Source organism: Plecotus auritus, assembly GCF_963455305.1.
Source record: "Plecotus auritus genome assembly, chromosome: 6".
NCBI lineage: Eukaryota > Metazoa > Chordata > Mammalia > Chiroptera > Vespertilionidae > Plecotus > Plecotus auritus.
Genome location: NC_137773.1, coordinates 147347969 through 147368712, shown reverse-complemented (window position 1 = coordinate 147368712; position 20744 = coordinate 147347969). Strand labels below are relative to the sequence as shown.

At 41.7% G+C, this 20744-nt stretch overlaps 1 protein-coding gene and 1 pseudogene across 7 annotated transcripts in view; one reads left to right on the top strand and one right to left on the bottom strand.

Annotated features, from left to right (window-relative positions):
- ARMC8 (armadillo repeat containing 8) overlaps positions 1-20744 on the top strand; it is a 91979-nt gene that overhangs the window by 12431 nt on the left and 58804 nt on the right. For 4 of the 6 annotated variants that reach the window (XM_080672037.1, XM_080672040.1, XM_080672038.1 and 1 more), the window contains exon 2: positions 14167-14243. The exons of the other annotated variants lie outside the window; for them this stretch is intronic. In XM_080672037.1, the coding sequence (XP_080528163.1) occupies positions 14167-14243 (77 nt within the window). The remainder of the gene's footprint in view (positions 1-14166; positions 14244-20744) is intronic. 6 annotated transcript variants of the gene reach the window in all.
- On the bottom strand, positions 9488-12040 carry LOC308250632 (small ribosomal subunit protein eS8-like; annotated as a pseudogene). Its single transcript has 2 exons — positions 11899-12040; positions 9488-10201 (listed from the first exon to the last, which is right to left on the bottom strand). The product of its transcript is annotated as a small ribosomal subunit protein eS8-like (transcript).

Here is a 20744-nt window from a genome sequence, read left to right as displayed (position 1 = left end):
GGGACCCCCCTCCAGTGCATGAATTTTCATGCACCCAGCCTCTAGTGGTATTATAATAGGAAAGCTAATGTACCAATTGCTGGGAGTGGCGGGCTGACTCTGAGTCCAGCACCATGGATAGCTCCAAGCCAAGTGTGCTTTAAAAATCTGAAGCAAATAAGGCCTTTTAAAATCTGGAGACAGCGAGTCTGTCTGGGCAATACTACTTTTGAGATATACCATGAAAGATGGTATCCAGGATCTCTTAAATCATTACATGATTGCAATCTTGAATAATTTAAACTATTATTATGTTCCAGGACAACACCACACCCATGTCTGAATAGCCTCACTCTGTCATTCAGGATCAGGAAGTAGGCATTTGAATGCATCCTAGTGGATTTTCTGAGGTAGCTTATCATTTTTGGAGGCATTTCAATGAACCCCAGCCAACCCAGAGAATATCTCAATCTTTGTAAAACTCCTCACAAACATTGTCACTCTTATGCCCCAGAGATGGTTCTTGCTCTCTTTGACATCCAGATTATGATGTTTTACACCATACATCCTTACTTAGTTTATTTACTCTATCTGGAGGGATGCCTCCTTGGCCCTCGGTCTTCAAACATTTCTGTCTACATTGAAGAGTGAATAAATAGAATTTAATGGTAAGAGGGAGCTTTAGAGGTTATCTAGATACATATAGTTCTTTGTGATTTGTACCATACTTTAAAAGGATGAACCACTGCAGCACCTGATTAGAAAGAAGCATGAATATAAATTGCTTTCAGTTCTTGTGACCATAGCATGTTTATAATAATTGTCAATATTGTGCCAGGACTGTATTAATATTTTATTACTTTAAACACTCACTACAGAAAAAGTAAAGACTACTTCATATCTCTTTTAATCTAATTGTACCTAGCTTTTCTATTATAAAAAAAACTAGAGGCCTGGTGCACGAATTTGTGCATGGGTGGGGTCCAGCCAGCCTACCCCAATGGGGGCCGATTGGGTCGGGCCGGTGAGGGGGAGGGGTCACGGGCGGTTGGCTGGCCGGCTGCAGTGCGCATCATAGCGACTGGTCATTCCAGTCATTCTGGTGTTCCGGTCGCTTGGCTTTTATATGTATAGATTCCCTTTTGTGTGAGCGTAAAATTATGGAATCTTTGCCTGGAAGAAACCTGCAGATCATCTCTAGTTCATTCTTGTCTTTCTTTTTCAACAGGGAAAACAGAACCAGAGAGGTTGACTTGCCTGCTGTCCTATTAAAGTGTCAGTCAGATTTCCAAACACCTAAATTTAAAAAAAAAAAAAATGTGTGCACAGCCTTACATTTGAGAATTTTATTTTCAAACTTTATGAGCACTAATTTTTTTTTAAATATATATTTTATTGATATTTTACAGAGAGGAAGGGAAAGGGATAGAGAGCTAGAAACATCGATCAGCTGCCTCCTGCACACCTCCCACTGGGGATGTGCCCGCAACCAAGGTACACGCCCTTGACCGGAATCAAATCCGGGACCCTTCAGTTCGCAGGCCGACGCTCCATCCACTGAGCCAAACCGGTTTTGGCTATGAGCACTAATTTATTTACTATTTATTTTAAAATATGTTCTCTTAACATGTAAAGCCTGATTTTCAGTCTTAATTATTTATTGCTTCTTACCCAAGAAGATTAAGTTTAAAATATATTTAAGAATTTTCATGATTGTGTTTGTGAAATTAAAGCAGATTATACTCCAGGCATATTGGTTGTCATAGGTATATTACATTCTATACTGATGGGACCCAGCCAACTGTGAGGTGCCATTTTATAAACTTTCCAAAGTTGCTAGAGGCTGCAGAAAAGCAGGCTTTTGATTAATCTGAGGGAGGAAAGGTGCTGTGAACCTATAGAAATACCAAAGAATGAATGCATGATTTTAAAAAATTAAGGATAAAAATAGTTGCAAAAATACTATGTGATTGGTCTGAAAAAATTAAATGAAAATCCTAATGGAGTCAGAAGTTTACCAGAATACAAGAAGGAAAAGAAAATTAAAAACCACCAAAATCTTGGGTTTTAAATAGTACTTGCATTTTGTTCTAATTTTTCCTCCTTTTGTAGGCCAGGGGAATTTTGGAGTATATTGGAAGGCCATGATAGCTGTCTGAAAGGAAAAGGTCGTTCTTTGTTGATGATATTATCCTGTTTGTATTGTTCCAGAAGGATGCAGATATTTTTCCTCAAAATCAGGAAAGAATTGTGTCGCGATTACTTTGGTTTAATAGTGAAATAAGCACTCTGGCAGAGAAATATTACGTATCACCAAAACTCTTCAAAGCAACAGTAGGTAGCAGTATTTAGGATTTTGTGAGTTTAACTATCTCACCAGAACCAAAGAGGACATATGATTAGAAATTAAGGCACAATTTAGGAAAATGCTGATATCAAAGTATTGATTTCTGATATCCTTCCCTTCAGCTCTATAGGGCCAAATACAAACACATCAAGTGTCCCTGGGCTTTCAAATGAATAATTGTGAATTTGGCATCTCAGGAAATTTTCAAAGTAACCAAAGGAAGCATTTGGGGGAAGAGGGGAAGGGACTGAGAGTTTTGGAGACATTAGAAAATCAAATTTTGGGGATGGGGAAGGGTTTTTGGAGCTCCCAGTTAACTGGAACATTAGCTATTTTAGTTAGTGGTTCCCAACAGTACCAGTCTTAACACCCTCTTCTTTATAACATATTTTGTAGTACCAGCTAGTTTTTTCTGAAGTGAAACTCATAGATAAGTTAACTATCCTCACATTGTAACTTTTTAAGAATTTACATAGTGCCCCAGTTGTATTAAGTAAGAAAAAGCAGGAAACTAACATATACCATTTAAGTGAATACTCAGTTACTACTATTCTAGAAAGAAGTAATAAAGTAGTGATATATTTTCAAGTGTATGTAATTTGACTATGAATATGACTGTACACTACAGACTAATATAGATATGATGAATGGTTACTTATATACAATAACTGGCTTTTTTTTTGTGACTTTCTTACTTTTGTAAAGTTCCAATAAGTACAAAAGTACAACTTTTTCTTTATTCATATGGGAGTTGAATTTTTGGAAAACCGATTGTATAGTAAAATTATAGAAAACATATTTTGTCTTTATATGTAAAATGGAGTTAAATTCTATACTCAGATAATGAAAAATGGGTTTCTTTCCTACGTGACTGCATAGTGGAAAGTTTTTTGGGATATGGGCCTGTTGTCCCATGCATTGCAAAACACCTAGCCTTCTTAGTCCTTGCCCATTCGATATCTGTAGCACTTGTCATTTTAACAACCAAAACCACTGCTGTGGATTTTTAAAATGTACTAGAGCCCTGGCCAGTGTTGCTCAGTGGATAGAGCGTCGGCCTGCGGAAGGGTCCCGGGTTCGATTCTGGTCAAGGACACATGCCTGGGTTGCGGGCTCAATCCCCAGTGTGGGGCATGCAGGAGGCAGCCGATCCATGATTCTCTCTCATCATAGATGTTTCTATCTCTCTCTTCCTCTTCCTTCCTCTCTGAAATCAATAAAAAAAATATTTAAAAAAAATAAAATAAAATGTACTAGAGACCCGGTAAACGAAATTCATGTACAGGTGGAGTCCCTAGGCCTGGTCGGCGATCAGGGCCTATCAGGCCGTCTCACCAAGTCCTGATCAGGGCCAGGCCGGCTGCCAGCCAGGGCCTCCTGCCAGCTGCCGGCCAGGGGGAGGGATGGGGAGAGGTTGGCTGGCCAGGGGAGGTTGGCTATGGGAGTGTACTGACGACCAGAGGGCAGTTCCTGCATTTAGCATCTGCCCCCTGGTGGTCAGTGAGAGTCATAGCGACTGGTTGTTCCGGTTACTTAGGCCAGAGGTCAGCAAACTGCGGCTCACGAGCCACATGCGGCTCGCGAGCTGCGGTTTGCTGCTCTGTTGACTAAAGAGTTTGCCGACCACTGGAATAGGGGCTTAATCACAAGGAACAACAACAGCCTGTAATTATTGGAATCGAGAGTCTAGGTCAGTGGTCAGCAAACTCATTAGTCAACAGAGGGCAAACCACGGCTCGCGAGCTGCATGTGGCTCGTGAGCCACAGTTTGCTGACCACTGGCTTAGGCTTTTATATCTATAACTAGAGGTCCGGTGCACGAAATTCGTGCACGGGGGGCGAGGTGTGTGTCCCTCAGCCCACCCTGTACCCTCTCCAATCTGGGACATTCCTCTCACAATCCAGGACTGCTAGCTCCCAACTGCTCGCCTGCCTGCCTGTCTGATTGCCCCTAACCGCTTCTGTCTGCCAGCTTGATCACCCCCTAACCACTCCCCTGCCAGCCTGATCTATGCCTAACTGCTCCCCTGCTGGCCCAATTGCCCTTAACTGCCCTCCCCTGCCAGCCTGGTCGCCCCTAACTGCCCTCCTCTGCCGGCCTGGTTGCCCCCAACAGCCCTCCCCTGCAGGCCTGGTCACCTCTTACTCTCCTCCCCTGCAGGCCTGGTTGCCCTCAACTGCCCTCCCCTGCAGGCCTGGTCCCCCCAAACTGCCCTGCCCTGCAGGCCTGGTCCCCCCAAATGCCCTCCCCTTCAGGCCTGGTCCCCCCCAACTGCCCTCCCCTGCAGGCCTGGTCCCCCCCAACTGCCCTCCCCTGCAGGCCTGGTCCCTCCCCCCCCCGAATTGCCCTCCCTTGCAGGCCTGGTCCCCCACCAACTGCCCTCCCCTGCAGGCCTGGGTTCCCCCCAACTGTCCTCCTCTGCCGGCCCGGTCACCCCTAACTGCCCTCCCCTGCAGGCTTGATCGCCCCCAACTGTCCTCCCTTGCAGGCCTGGTCTCCCCAACTGCCCACCTCTGCCGGCCCGGTCACCCCCAACTGCCTCCCCTGCAGGCTTGACCACCCCCAACTGCCCTCCCTTGCAGGCCTGGTCTCCCCCAACTGTCCTCCCCTGCAGGCCTGTTCCCACCCAACTGTCCTCCCCTGCAGGCCTGTTCCCACCCAACTGCCCTCCCCTGCCGGCCCAGTCACCCCCAACTGCCCTCCCCTGCAGGCCTGGTCCCCCCCAACTGCCCTCCCCTGCAGGCCTGGGTCCCCCCCAATTGTCCTCCTCTGCCGGCTCGGTCACTCCTAACTGCCCTCCCCTGCAGGCTTGATCACCCCCAACTGCTCTCCCTTGCAGGCCTGGTCTCCCCAAACTGCCCACCTCTGGTGGCCCGGTCACCCCTAACTGTCCTCCCCTGATGGCCTATCGCCCACAACTGTCATCCCCTGCAGGCATCTTGTGGCAGCCATCTTGTGTCCACATGGGGGCAGCCATCTTGTGTGTTGGGAGTGACAGGATCTAATAAAAGAGTAATATGCAAATTGACCGTGCCTCTGCTACACCCACATGCCACGCCCACCAGACAATCAGGAGTGACTATGCAAATAAACCCAACCGAGATGGCTGCAGCCACAGAGAGCAGGAGGGAGGCTTGGGTTTCCCTGGCAATGGAGGAAGCCAAGCTTTCCACCTGCCCTTGCCAGCCCAGGCCTCCACTCAATGCTACAAAGTTTCAATTATAAAAGATAAATAAATTCCAACAGAAATGGCGGCAGCCACGGAGCTGGAGAGAGCAGGAGGCTAGGGTTGCCCACGGCGATGGAGGAAGCCAAACTTCTGCAGCCTTGGCCTGCTTTGGCCTCCGCTTAAGGCTACAAAGTTTCAATTATAGAAGATACATAAATCCCAGATCCCAGGGCCTCTGCTTGGGTCGCCGGGGGACGTGGCTGGCCTGCAAACCACCACAGGCCCCTCGCCCAGGCCGCCCCACACCCCAAGGGAACCCCCACCCTGATCTGGGACACCCTTCAGGGCAAACCAGCTGGTCCCCACCCATGCACCAGGCCTCTATCCTATCTAATAAAAGAGTAATATGCAGATTGACGGTGCCTCCACTACTCCCACAAGCCACTCCAACACACAAGATGGCTGCCCCCATGTGGTCAAAGATCCTGCCCCCATGTGGACACAAGATGGCCGTCACAAGATGGCCAGCAGGGGAGGGCAGTTGGGAGGAACCAGGCCTGCAAGGGAGGGCAGTTAGGGGTGACCAGGCCTGCAGGGGAGGGCAGTTAGGGGAAAATAGGCTGGCAGGGGAGCAGTTAGGCATCAATCAGGCTGGCAGGGAGTGGTTAGGGGGTAATCAGGCTGGCAGGCAGAAGTGGTTAGGGGCAATCAGGAAGGTGAGCAGGTGAGCAGTTGGGAGCCAGCAGTCCTGGATTGTGAGAGGAATGTCCGACTGCCCATTTAGGCCCGATCCCAGTGGATCGGGCCTAAATGAACAGTCAGACATCCCTCAAGGGGTCCCAGATTGGAGCAGGTGTAGGCTGGGCTGAGGGACACCCTCCACCCCCGTGCAATTTCGTGCACCAGGCCTCTAGTAGGATAATAAAAGCATAATATGCTAATTAGACCAGACGACCTTCCCAACAAAGCCGGGGCTGCGAGGGAACCCCAGATCCTAGGTGCCTGAGGATCCCAGGTGCCTGACAGCGGCTGGAGGGAAGCCAGTGCCGGCAGCCAGGGGAAGGAAGGCCTACTCTTGCACTAATTTCGTGCATTAGGCTTCTAGTATATAGATGTTAGTGCTGTCCATGTTTAGGACTGCTTAGATGCTAAGAGCATGGGACTTTCTGAGTTTTGTGTGTGTGTATTTTAGTACATCCCTCTTTCTCTCCTGCAGTTCTCCCTTTCCCCAGTTTGTGACAGTGTATATAGTATAAGGATATGGGAATAAAATATTGCTATTAGATATTCTGCCCCCACCCACCAGTAGTATGTATAGCCCTCAAATTATCTTTCTGCCCATGCTGAAAGGTAAGCTCTACAAATGTGGGCTTTTCTTTTTTCCCCTGAGGGATGGGGTCTTTGTTAATTACCTAGAACAGTGCCCACATGGCTGTTTAAGTATTGGTTGACTGACTGAATTAAACAGTACAACTTCAGCTTTTTTTTATATTTCTAGGTGCGTACTATTTCAGTACAATACTAACTTGCATTTCTCAAACACACCACATTGCTTCAGAATTCTCTTTTGCATGTGTTGTGCTCTTCGCCTAGAGTTCTTGTCTCCCCCCTGCCCTTTTTCACCTGGCAAATTAATACTAGTCTTCCAAATTACTCATCCTCACTGCTTAGACATCACCTTCCATTCCGCCTCTAATTTCAGTACTTCAATTAATTGTATCTTTGAGTTTCTAACTGTACCCACTTTTATGGTTACACTTATCGTGTGTTTCAAGTTACATTTGTAACTTTCTTACATATCTGCTGCTTTTCTGTGCTGTGAACGCCTTGAGAGTAAGGGATTCTATATCTTATCTCTCTATTACCAGGACCTAACATAACACCTGGTAAATTAAAGATATTCACATGTTCGATTTCAGCCTGAAGTAGGTTTTAAACTGAATTTTTATGGAGTTCAAACATCCTGTTTTTTTGGTTGTATTTCTTTCATCTCTCCCTCAACCAAGATTTTCCCTAACAAACCTGAATGATAAACATTATGAACACTTTTCTCTTGAAGTTCCTAGTAGTTTGTGGAATAATTGACTTACTAAATTTTGATTGGCAGTTGCTAGTTTAAACTTGCATTTCTTAGGGGTCACAGTTCCCCCTTGAAAAGTTTATTATAATATTTTAATTTCTAAATAGCATATGAATTAATTGAGAAAATAGATAGGATAATGCTTCTTTGTAAACTGTAACATAACTAAACAAGTGTCAGGTATTATAAAAATATTTATTTGTCTTTTTTTTTTCCCACCCAAGGATTTTTTTTAATTGATTTGAGAGAGAGAAGAAGGGGGTGGGAGGAGAGAGAGAAGAAAGAAAGATGTGAGAAACATCGATCCTTCTGTACCTGACCAGGTATTGAACCTGCAACCTAGGTATGTGCCCAGAATATGAATCGGACACGCAACCTTTTGGTGTATGGGACAATGCTCCAATCAACCAAGCCACCCAACTAGGGCAATTCCCTGTGAATTATTCGTGAACATTGTTTCAGAAGTTCTCCCCTACCCCATTGCGTTATCAATTTTTCTTCTCTATTTAAAAAAAAAAAAAAAAAGTTTCCATCAACGAATAAGCATGCTCTAATTTATTTCATCTTTTTTTTTTAAAAAAAAGCTCCTGACTCTGTTTCTTTTTCTAACCACTCTTCTATTTCCTCACTTCCCTTTATTAATGAAACTCCTTGAAAGAGCTGTCTATATGTACTTTTTCGAATTCCTTTTTTCCGTTCTCTCTTAAACCCTCTCAAAGCAGGCTTTGGCCCCACCACTGTGCCCATACTGTTATTGTCAAGATCACCCATGGCCTCCTTGTTCCTAAATCCAGTGGTCAGATCATAGTTATCATCTTAAGCTACACATCAGTAATGTTTGGCCTTTGTAATCACTCCCTCCTTGAAATATTCTCTCATTTGGCTTGGATTTCTTTCCACCACACTGGCTGCTTGTTCAGGTGCTCTAGAATTCAGTCTTCAGGAGTTGCTGTATCTATGGTCACTCCCTTATTGAACTCATCCCATTTAGCTGCTGACAACTTCCTGATTTTGTATCTCCAGCCCACAGCTCTCTTCTAAACTCTAGACTTATCTATCCAACCACCAAATTGACATTCTTCTCACTTACATGTCTAATAAAATTCTCAAGCTTAACATGTCCCAAACTGAACTTTGATCTCACTCAGACCCACACCACCCACAATCTTCCTCATCTCAGTAACTAGCAACTCAATCTTTCTAGGTGCTCAGGCAAGATCCTTAGTGTTATTCTTGGCTTCTCTCTTCTTTTACATTCCACCTCTAGTCTGACAGCATATCCAATTTGACTGTCATTTCAACTTTAACATTAATCAGGAATCCACCTCCAAAACTTTTGCCCTAGTCCAGGATAGTATTATTTCTCTGAAATAATAGCATTCCTGATTATTGAAATAGACTCCTGCCTAGTTTCCCTGCTTTTTGTCTTCTAACTCCCTCCACACATTTGTCTGTTTCTAAAACTACAACCAGAGAGATCCTTTTAAAACAAGTTTAGATCATTTCTCTACTTTCCCAACGCACACCATAAAAATAAAAATCTTTATAATGACCAACAAAGCTCTATTCCAGTGGTGTGCAGTAGAAAAACAATGCAAGCCTCACACATAATTTTAAATTTTCTAGTAGCCATGCTGAAAAGTAAAAAGAAAAGTATAAGAAATTAATTTTAATATATCTTATTTAAACCAATATAGCAAAATAGTACTTCAACATGTAATCGATGTAAGGAATATTGGTGAAATTATTTTGCTTTTTTATAGCAAGTCTTCAAAACCTGATGTGTATTTTACACAATTTGGATATTAAATGTTGATTGGAAATACTTGTTTGGTATTTAGGTTTCACAAAATTTATACTTGAAAAAGTAGATTGCATACCCAAGTAGTTCTAAACACTTTTAAAAGTTTTCTAATAACTGAATACAGTGTTGGATTTGTGTTTGTTTTTTGGAACAATACACACCTTGTTTACATGAGCTAAGGTAGGAGGGAAGAGGATATATTTGCCTTCCTGGGCCTTAATTTGCCTCAGCTAGAACTCCAGCTCCTTGCCCTCTAGCACATAGCCAGCTGCTCGGCCACGTTGGCCTGGTCTTGAATCTAAGCATGCAAGAAGCAAGCTTGCCTGCTGGAACTGCTCTTTGAGAAGACTGCTGATTTTGGCATTCTCTTTCTTTTCATCATATTTCATCTGAATTTTCTTGGATCATTTTTTGTTTAAAGTGTCTTCCTCCTCGGGAGTCAGCTTGGCCCCCTTCTTGCAGCCAAGAGGCAGTGCATAGTCTGTCTGGTGTGCTGTCAGTGAGTGCAATGCAGTTCTTTACTAGGGGCTTGCTGTGGAGTAGTTTGTTGTTGATGCACTGTAGACAGCAGCAATATCTTTGTTTTGAGCATACAACACTCCACGCCCCAGGAGAAGATTGTTGCCCACGTCCAGCCTCAAGGCACGGTACCTCTTGTTGCCTCCCCACACACACTGTATCTATGCGGCATGGGCCAATCTTAGTGTTGGCAGCAGGGAGTCCCAGCTCATATTTTTGCTTCTTGTGGTAGGGTTTTCTCTTGCCCCCAGTAGTGTAGCGCTTATGCCAGTTGTCCCGAGATGCCCATGGCTTGGTGCCACCTGGAAAGAGCCTGTATTGGTTTTTAAATTTTAATTAATTAAATTTAAAATTTAAGTTCAGTTCCTAGCTATATTTCAAATGCTCATTAGCCGTAGGAGGCTAGTGGTGATTATATTGGACAACATGCTCTTTACCATCTGGCCCCTCTTCTCTGACCTGTCTCCTGCTGCTTTCTCCTTGGCTCATTCTGCTCCAGCTGTAATGGCCTGTTGTTTGAGCACAGCAGACACTTCCCATTTCAGAGCCTTTGCATTTGTTCTTCTCTTTGCCTAAAAAGCTTTGCTCCCAGATAGCTGCATGACTTACTCCTCTACCTTCTTCAGGTCTTTGTTCAGATGTTTCCTTCTCTTTTTTTCCAAATTATAAGAGGAAGTTTATTTAGAAAGTTACAGAGGCAGTTAAAAGTGAGCTGGAGAAGAAATGGCCCTTGGAGACAGAGGAAGAGGGGAAGGAAGGCCCAAAAGTCACCTTCTTAGAGAAGCTTTTCCACACCAACCTATTTAATATCTGTACCAATTGCCTTCTCTCTCAAATTCTTACATTTCCAGGCTGCCTTTTGAAAGAAGAGAAAAGAGGGCTGGGAGGGGAGAGGTGACCTAAAGGAAAGCAGTGAAATAATAGGAATTGTTCTATATAGACAGAGAAATGAATGAATATGTTAGGCAAAAGCACCAAGTAAAATAAAAGTGAATAAGTGACTATATCCCTCAGTTTACTAATACCTAGGCAGCTCAGAGGGGATTATTTTTTTGTGTACATGACTGACTTTACAGAGTGTAAGCTTCTTAAATACAAGGCTTTGCCATAGCATTCTCTTCTGCCTTCTTTAGCACCTAGCATAGAACTTCAAACAAAAGCCTACCTGAGCTCTGCAATTATGGTCACATGTTATTAGCCTTTTGTGTTTTACATTCTGTGGTCACCGCTCTACCCTCCCTCCTTTTTCAGTGCCAGCTCCTGGTATACTTGCTGATGGTATAAGGGTGTTGGCTTCACTTGCACTATTACTGTGATTATGACACTGTTCTTTCTTTCTTTGCCCATTCTTGTGCACTCTTCCTCATTTCCCAAAACAACTCCTCTAAGAAGTCTTCACTGATTCTTCTGGTTTATTAAGTCCCTCCTCAGTGCTGCCTTCATGTTTGTATTCAAGTAGGGAATATAAAGTATGTAAACATGATTACAATAGAATATGCATTATTGAGGTCAGAGATGGTGCCTTACTAAATATTTTTTAAATCTTTAATTACTTCCTCAGTGCCTTACATATAGTAGCTACTCAGAACAGTAAAAAAAATTGCTACTAATGCAAACATTTATGTTGTTTAATATACAGATCTTAAACTCAACTACCTTTTTAAAAACCACATGGAGAGGCAAGAGATGTAGAAGCTGTGGGAGAGTGTGTGGACAGGAGCAGTAAAATCAAAGACCAATTTTTAAAACCAGAGGCCTGGTGCATGGGATGTGCACTGGTGGGGGACGTGGCCTGCGGGGATGGGCCCACTGTGGGAGCGCCGCTCATCCCAGTCTGCCGAGTGGTGGTGGACCCGCCTTCTGAGCAGCTGCTCCCTGATCCAGCATCTTCCGTGCAGCTGGAGCACTCTCCTCTCCAGGGGACCCGGTTGCGCAGGGCCCAGGTACAGTAGCACTGAGATGCGGTGGAGTAGGCATCAGTCCCATGGCGGCCACAAACCTGCCTCCCAGCCTTCGGGGTCAGCTCTGCGAGCCCTGCGGCAGCGCTGCGTGGCCTGCGGGTGTCTGGAGGAGGCGGCAGGGAGCCAGGAGGAGGAGCCTGGGACGAGGAAGCAATGATCGCAGCCCAGGTTCCTGCCCATCCGCCCAGAGTTCGAAGCGGGAGCAGCTGCTCATTCCAGTCAGCTGAGCAACACTCCCACTGTGGCAGCGCACTGACCACTAGAGGGCAGCTCCTGCGTTGAGCATCTGCTCCCTGGTGGTCAATGCGCATCATAGCGACTGGTTGACCAGTTATTCTGGATGTCTGCCAGTTGGTCGCTGGGCTTTTATTATATAGGATAGGATATGTCTTTGTATTTATTTTAGAGGGAGAAGGAGAGAGAGAGAAACATTGACATGAAAGAGAAACACTGGTCGGCTGCCTCCTGCATGCCCCCTACTGGGGATTGAGCCCACAACCTGGACACGTGCCCTTGACTGGAATCAAACCCTGGACTCTTCAGTCCGCAGGCTGACGCTCTATCCATTGAGTCAAACTATGTAGGCTGTATGAGTTCTTTATATATTTTGGGTATTAATGCCCAATGTTGGAGCTATTGTTTGCACATATCATCTCCCATCCCGTTAGTTGCCCTTTTGCTTTGTTGTCGGTTTATTTTGCTATGCAAAAGCTTTTTAGTTTGATATGGTCCTAGTCAATTATTTTTGCCTTTACTTCCCCTTGCCTTTGGGGTCAAATTCAAATGTTCTCTACAACTCAGGTCCATAAGTTTAGTACCTATGTTTTCTTCTGTGGATTTTATTGTTTCAGATCTTATATTTAGATATTTGATCCATTTCAAATTCATTTTTGTACAAGGGGACAAACTATAATCTGATTTCATTCTTTTGCATGTGGCTTTCCAATTCTCCCAGCATCATTAATTGAAGAGGCTTTCTTTTCTGTGTTGTGTGTTTTGGGCTCCTTTGTTAAAAATTGTTTGCCCAAATACCTGTGCTTTTATTTCTGGGTTCTCAATTCTGTTCCATTGGTCTGTGTGTCTGTTCTTCTGCCAATACCATGTTGTTTTGATTATTGTAACTCTGTAGTGTAATTTGAAGTCAGGTAATGTGATATATACCTCTGGCTTGGTTCTTTATAAATGGAGTACATTTTAAAGTGGGCATTTGAGTTGCCTGTGAGTATATTTTGCTTGCAAGCTCATAATATGAAAATATGCTTTGATTTTTTTTATTAACTGTATTCTCAGGAAATTAGAATTTATGTAGTTTTTCTTAGTTATTTTGCTGACTCAGAAGCTTAAGCTTGCACTGTGTATTGGCAATGAACTCTTTACTGATCTGTGTTCTGGGTAAATTTGACAAGTATTTCCTTTTCTCTATAATAATTTATTGCTAATGGGTACCTGAGTATATTTCAGCAGGCATCAGAAAGAAAAAGCAAGGGACAGAAATGCTTTTTCTTTTGTTCTTAAAATAATAATTAAGAATGCTCTTTGTTTTAAATAAGGTTAAGTATTGAGAATTAAATGTAAAAAAATCACTATTATATGTAAGAAATAACATAATAGAGCAAGCCCCATGATACAAATAAAAGGAGGTAAGTGTCTCCTCCTTCTCTTTATGCACTAACTCTCCCCCTTATATCCAGCTTTAGCCATTTCAGCCTAGCTAACTGTCTCGGACCTGAAAAATCACTCTAATTACTAATTATTGTCCCCTCACAGAAAGTGACAACTCCTTTGTTTTAGTTTATATTTTTGCATATGTCTGCATTCTAGCAATGCAGCTACTGTACATCAATCTGAGGGACTTTCTCTTGCACCTAGGCTACCCCTTGAAGACCATTGATGAAGTCCCTACCCCTTTTCCTTGCTGAGAGCCAGGTTTTCTTTCCCTTTAGTGGGCACTAAACAGAAGCAATGTTCCTATCTCTTTTTCATACATAGTGACATCCAACAGCTAGTTAAGAAAACTTAACTGCTTCTTAATGCCCAGTACTTCCGTTGGCAAAACTTGGAGGGCTTAGCACAAAGGTCCTACTGTCTAGTTATGTTTTCAGTGAGAACCAGCTATCTTCTTCCTCATCTTTTTATTTATCTTGTCACAACTTTTCTCAGAATGATTTAATATAATAAGCATTTTGTAGACTTTCTAATGCACTTACCTTAAGTTAGATTATATAGCTATTTGATGTTGTGGGTGATGCTGTGAATTTGTGATTTGCATGGCTTCAGATGTCATAATTTTTCCCCCCACTTTCTAGGAAGTAACAGCTAGCAGTCGCCACTATGTTGACAGGCTATTTGACCCTGATCCCCAGAAAGTTCTACAAGGTGTCATGTAAGTAGTATGTATTTAAGAGTCTATCAAGTCTTGTTTGTTTTCATGTTTGAATCTGCCAAATAAATATTATAATTCTGAAAATGCAGGGTTACAGCTTTTTTTCTGCCGTATTGGAAAGTCCTCTTAATAGTCATGACTTCAATATTGTACTGTTAAAGAATTGTCTGTTGTATAGTTAACTGACATGGCTAGCTTCATTTTTTTATAGGTTACTTGTTTTACATTTTAAAGAATGTTCCTTTGGAGAATGCTTTTGTGACTTTAATCTCCAACAAAAGCAAGAGAATAAAATTGATGATCTTTTATAATTGAAAAGGGTTAGGAGAATAGCTCAGAGGATTTTCTGTTTGTTTTGATTTTGGTTAACTCAACTGTCTCTAAGGTTCTGATACCCTAGTGATGTTTTAAATATCAGAATTTAGAAAGCAGTCATTAGAAATTTAAATATACTCTTGCAAATGCCCTTCTTTTATCTAAAATTCCATGTTTAATGAGAGGAAGTATTTTTAAACAACATACCTGAAGTGATTATGCTTTAAAAAATTAATTGGGACAAGTGTGATAAGATTGTAACTGATGGAAAGACAGAATTCTCCAAAGAGCAGATTATCATGCGCTTAACACCATAGTTCTAAGCGATAAGGTTTAGCCTAAGCCTAAGGGATCCACATTGCACCTGCAGGCCTGAACTGTGTCCAGGGGAAGGAGGACACAAACAAGGGTCAGGATGAGATATATTTGGGATAGTAGCAAAGGCACAAATGAGTCCCTTTCTTCTTCTCTTACCCTGCTAGTGTTATCAGCCAATAGTGCCTTCAGTTTAACTTGCTCAGCCATGGCAAGGCTAGGATGCTTCTACTGACTGCAATTCTTATTCAACCCCAACCTCTCTTCTGCCTCTCAGCCCCCAAGGCATTGTAGAAGGGATGTCTTGGGAATGTGGATTTGTAACGTGGACGCTAGATAAGTGAGTAAAGTTGCTTGGCTATTCAGGTTGAGCTGGAAGGGAAAGTTAGGAGCTGGATGGAGACCCACCTGGGATACTTGACACCGTATCTTCTCAGTTTACAGAAATAGGAGATGGTATTTGTTTTCTCATTGTGTTAACTGTGCTTTTGTCTCCTTAACTAGGGGACTTTATAATGATTTCATCAGCCCCTTTTAGGCTAGTTTGATTATTGTCAGAAAATGTGGTATTAAATCTATCTGTTAAATCAGGTTGGGTTATACTTACATACACAAATTAGTTGAGGGGAGGAAAGGTTTAATGTAATACTTCTCCTTAGACAGGCAGACATTCCACACACACAACCAGACAGTGTATATTGATAATCCTAGAAATCACAAGGCGACTTAATCTAATCACCTAGACCAGTGGTCGGCAAACTGCCGCTTGCGAGCCACATGCGGCTCTTTGGCCCCTTGAGTGTGGCTCTTCCACAAAATACCACGGCCTGGGCAAGTCTATTTTGAAGAAGTGGCGTTAGAAGAAGTTTAAGTTTAAAAAATTTGGCTCTCAAAAGAAATTTCAATCGTTGTACTGTTGATATTTGGCTCTGTTGACTGAGTTTGCCGACCACTGACCTAGACTATGAATCACTTAAGATTCCTCAATAAATAGTTTAGTTGAAAATGTCAGACTCATGAAGTGCTCAGTGAATAATAGTAGAAGATGATGTTATTACTTTTTTCACTGCTACTATAACCATAGTAGTATTTAGGACAAGAGCTAAGTTTATCAATCAAGGATTTTGTGTAAAAGACTTATATCTTGAGGTGTATCTGAAATGACTAGCTAATTCGAGTGTTGTCAATTTCAGAATTTTTTTATTTACCAAAGAACACTGTAGCTTCTTGAAAGTTGGTAAAGTATTAAATAAAGCATAAAAAAGTTGGAAAGAGCACATTATAACAACCAGTTAAGGTGTAGTTTTCTATTTTCTAGCCTTAGTACCTCTTAAAAACTTGTCAAGTCTCAGACACTTAGCTGTTAGCTAAGACAGAAAAGAAAGGTTTTTGTGAAGGGATGGTGGAGTGGAAGGAGAATGGGCTTTGGAGTTGGACAACAGTATGTTGAATTCCTGGTTCTGACATTTTGTAGTGGAGTCCTTTCCTAGTGTGTGGTAGGCAAGTTGCTTTATTGCCTGGAGCCTTAGCTTCATCATCTTTAAAGTGAGAGTAATACTGCCCATCTTGCCAATTGTTGTAAGAATTAAGTCAGACATACAAAATTCAGTACTACAAATTAGCACTAAAGTGGTTAATCGTTAAAAGGCCCTAATATAAAACAATTTCAAAAATAAGATGAAGCCCTAGCCAGTTTGGTTCAGTGGATAGAGTGTCGGCCTGCAGACTAAAGGGTCCCAGGTTCAATTCCAGTCAAGGGCGTATAAGTGGGTGGCAGGCTCACATGTGGGAGGAAATCAATCCATGTGTCTCTCTCACACTGATGTTTCTCTCTGTGTGTCACTCCTTCTCCCTTCCACTCTCTCTAAAAAATCAATGGAAAAAATATCCTCGGGTAAGAATCAACAAAAAAACACACAAAACAATGATTCTCCTTAAAGAAGAGAAAGGAAAACGCAAATAAAAAATATTAAACAGATAAAACAATTCAAACTCAAGGAGAAGAAGGAGAGGGGCTAGAATTCTTGATTCAGAGAAGAGAATGTGAGTAATAATACATTCCAATAAATGTCATTGCTACTTGTTTATGGTTTGAAAGAGACAAATTACGCAGAATCATTTCACTTTATGTCAGAATAGAGCTGGCCTTATAGGGTTATGTGTAGTGTGATTTGGTAAAGCTTCTTTTTTCCCAGAGAGAAATATTTATTCTTTCTGACTTAATTCTTTCCTGAACTTTGGAATTGTCTGAAAATTATATAGTCCAGAGAATAAGTGAATTATATTTTTATTTTAAAGGAAACTTGTCTAATATTGGAATAATACAATGTTGATAGAAGAAAGAGGGAACCAAAATGAGGTTTAGGAAAAGAGAGTTAACCATTTTTTTCCTTTTTATACACATTATACAGCCACTATTGAGTCAACCAGAGACCATTACTAGACCGAAATAGGTAGGTAGAAGGGAGGTGGCCACAGAGTGTAAACAGCCAAAGATGGCCTACTAGTCCTATATAATAAAAGCGTAATATACTAAGTGTCTGACCAGGTTGACCGCTCGACCAGTCGCTGTGACGCGCACTGACCACCAGGGGGCAGACGCTCTGACTGGTAGGTTAGCTTGCTGCTGTAATCTGGCCAATCGTGACTGGGCAAGAGGGCCAGACATGCCCTGGAGCCCTCCCGCGGTTCCTCCCCAGATGATTGGGGCTGGTGGCCAACCTCCCGCAGCCAGCTGGTTCCCATTGGCCCTGATCGGGACTGGGCAAGACGGCCCCGATCGGACCCCACCCATGCCCGAATTAATGCACCAGGCCTCTAGTTTTAAATAAAGAAAGGACAGAGGCTTAAGTAATACACTTTGAATCCAAAATATCCCATTAGAAAGATAGAATTGACAGTTAGCTTTAGCTGTAAGACAACTGGAGTTTTTATTTTTTCTATCTATATTAAACTGATTTTTCTCAATAAGATTGTGAACATATAAAACATACTAGCAGGAAAAACAAAAATTGAAGAAGTTAAAGGTGAATAGTGAGTTTTTATCATGGTCTATAATTAATCACAGCTGAGTTACAGGCATATAGCCTTACCCATAAAGTAGGGAACTTCTTTGTAGATAACATAAAAAGACCATTTTATCTACTCAGTGAGTATCCCTTGTTGAAAAATACTATTAAGCATAAGAACTGCTTAATTTCAGTTGTTGAAGAATGAGTTATCTATAGATAACTTTTTTGTTAATAATATAATATTTAACATGGATTTGAATGGCCCTATTGTATCAAAGGTGTGACTACAGAATCAGGTCCTAAAAAAGCAAAGTTTCAAATACATAACTGAATAGAAGATCTTTAGATATGGAGTAAGATATAAACAGAACAGGGAGGTCACTTGTGTAGGTCAAAAACTATGTAGCCTTTGCATCTACAACAGAGTAGGTGTATCAGATAAACTATTCTGCATGGCAAATTCTGGGCTTCCTCAAATATGGAGATCTGCATGTGACTTAAAACAATTGCAGGATATTTTTTGGTGAAGTTACTATGATATTAACTCAACCATGTTAAATCTCATAGTTGAAGAATAACCCTTTAAATGTTTTTGTAATTTATGAAACAAAGCTGCTTAAACACTGTGGTTTGTTTTTGTGGTGTGTGTGTGTGTGTGTGTGTGTGTGTGTGTGTGTTAAAAAATATATCTAAATTAGAACTCCTGATTAATGATTCTCCATGAAAAGATCAGCAGATAACCCTGTATAGCCCTATGTTGATATTCCCTATGTTGAAAGACAAAAGATGATATAAGCAAATATGGCTGGTTTTGTAGTTTCCCAGTTGAATAGAAACACAAAATTTAGACCACATCTCTCTTGTAAACTCAGGCAGACAGTTGTGGATACTATAGAATTGTTCTGAAGTTTTCACCAAGTGGACATTTCTAAAAAGGATCTTCTGAAGTATTTTTATGTACCGATGAAATATGTTTATTTTGGTAATGATTTTCCAGAAAATTATGTACCTCTGCTTTCAGTAAGATATAGACAGGTTCCATTTTCTTACATGAGCTAAAGATATAAGCTCCCATAAAATGAAGCCTTTGGTTTTTAAGAAATTTTAAATTAAAGGATAAGTTTTAGAATAATTCAAAAGAAAAATCTTAATAAAGAAAAAAGAAATATATATACATCTGTGTTTTTATATATACATACTCGTATATATTTATTCCCTTAACTAGGGGCCCGGTGCACGAAATTCGTGCACTGGGGAGGGGTCCCTCAGCCCAGCCTGCCCCCTCTCACATACTGGGAACCCTCAGGGGATGTCCTACTGATGGCTTAGGCCCGCTCCCTGTTGGAGCAGTCTGTCCTCCCTTTGCGGGAGGCAACCGGGCTGATCAGGGGAAGGCGCCAGCCCCATCACCCCACTACTACAGCCACTGCCAGTCACCACAGCCACCAAGGTATTTTCATCAACATGGACTCCAGTCCCTTCACCATGAAAAAATGACAACTTTCTTTAGGCATTTCAAGATGTGCCTTTCATAAGATATGACATTTCTTTCTTTATTTTTCTTTTTATCCTCACCTGAGGATATGTTTCCATTGATTTTTTCCCCCTTCCCTCCGATTCCAGGCTCGGCCCCTTCCCAAGCCTACAGCCTCCACCTCAGGCTGTAGGCTTGGGAAGCAGGCACCCCCGTCCCTCCGATCACAGGTTCGGCCCCTTCCCAAGCCTACAGCCTCCACCCCAGGCTTTAGGCTTGGGAAGCGGGTACCCCCCGTCCCCCAAGCCTAAAGCCTCCGTGGGATGGCTGGCTGGGAGTGACCTGGGTGCTGAGGAGGTTCCCGGGACCCAGGTATGTATGCAAATTGACCACCATCTTTATTGGGTAAATTTGCATACTCACTCTGATTGGCTGTGGGTGTAGCGGAGGTACAGTCAATTTACATGTTTCTCTATTATTAGGAAAGATACTTTTTAATCAGTTATTTTTAGAAGCTTTATAGGTAAACATAAACAAAGATGACTTGCATACCAAATGAAATGGAGTGATTCTTAGTCTTGTTTAAAAGTATGTATTCTGAGACAATTTAGTCAGAGGATTATGATTTAAAGGCTGGCAAGAGTTTCTAGAAATTACTAGATCAAATTGACATAGTTTTTACATATAGATAGTTAAGCTGATTGTATATGTGGTAGTAACTTTGATATCAAGAATATCTGTACATTTGTATATGTGTATATATCTTTTCATATTTGTAAACCACTTAATTATATGCTGCCATATTATTCCACAGTGCTTTAGCACATTTTTAATGTTCTTTGGAATGATTACATATATAAAAATACTAGTATTTTGGCATTTATTAATGTAATTATTAAATTGCACTATTCATTATTGGATAATGTCAAGTGATTTATGATCATATATTAGTAAAATAAAGAGTTAAATACAATAACTCCTAATTTTTGAGCAGGTATATATACAAGTTAGAACTGTATCTGACACTACATTCATTCCAAAAATCTATACTATGGGGTAATTTGTAAGAATGAACTAAATTACTGCCAATTCTCAGTTCTGTTCAATTTATACATATAGTAAGTAGGTGTACAATAAATGGCTGAGTTGACGGGAAGTTCACTATAAATTTCTCAAGTGCCTCCTGATTCAAAGCTTTATGTTAAAAATAACCTTAGTTATTTTTTATAATCTATTTTAGTTATTTTTAGTGATTTATTGATCATCAATATCAAGTTCTTTTAAAATTGGCATTTCACATATGGCAATGTTAATTTTAATTGGAATGTGACTATATCTCATTTCCTAACCATGCTATATAATAGATAACTTACTGTATTTGAATGT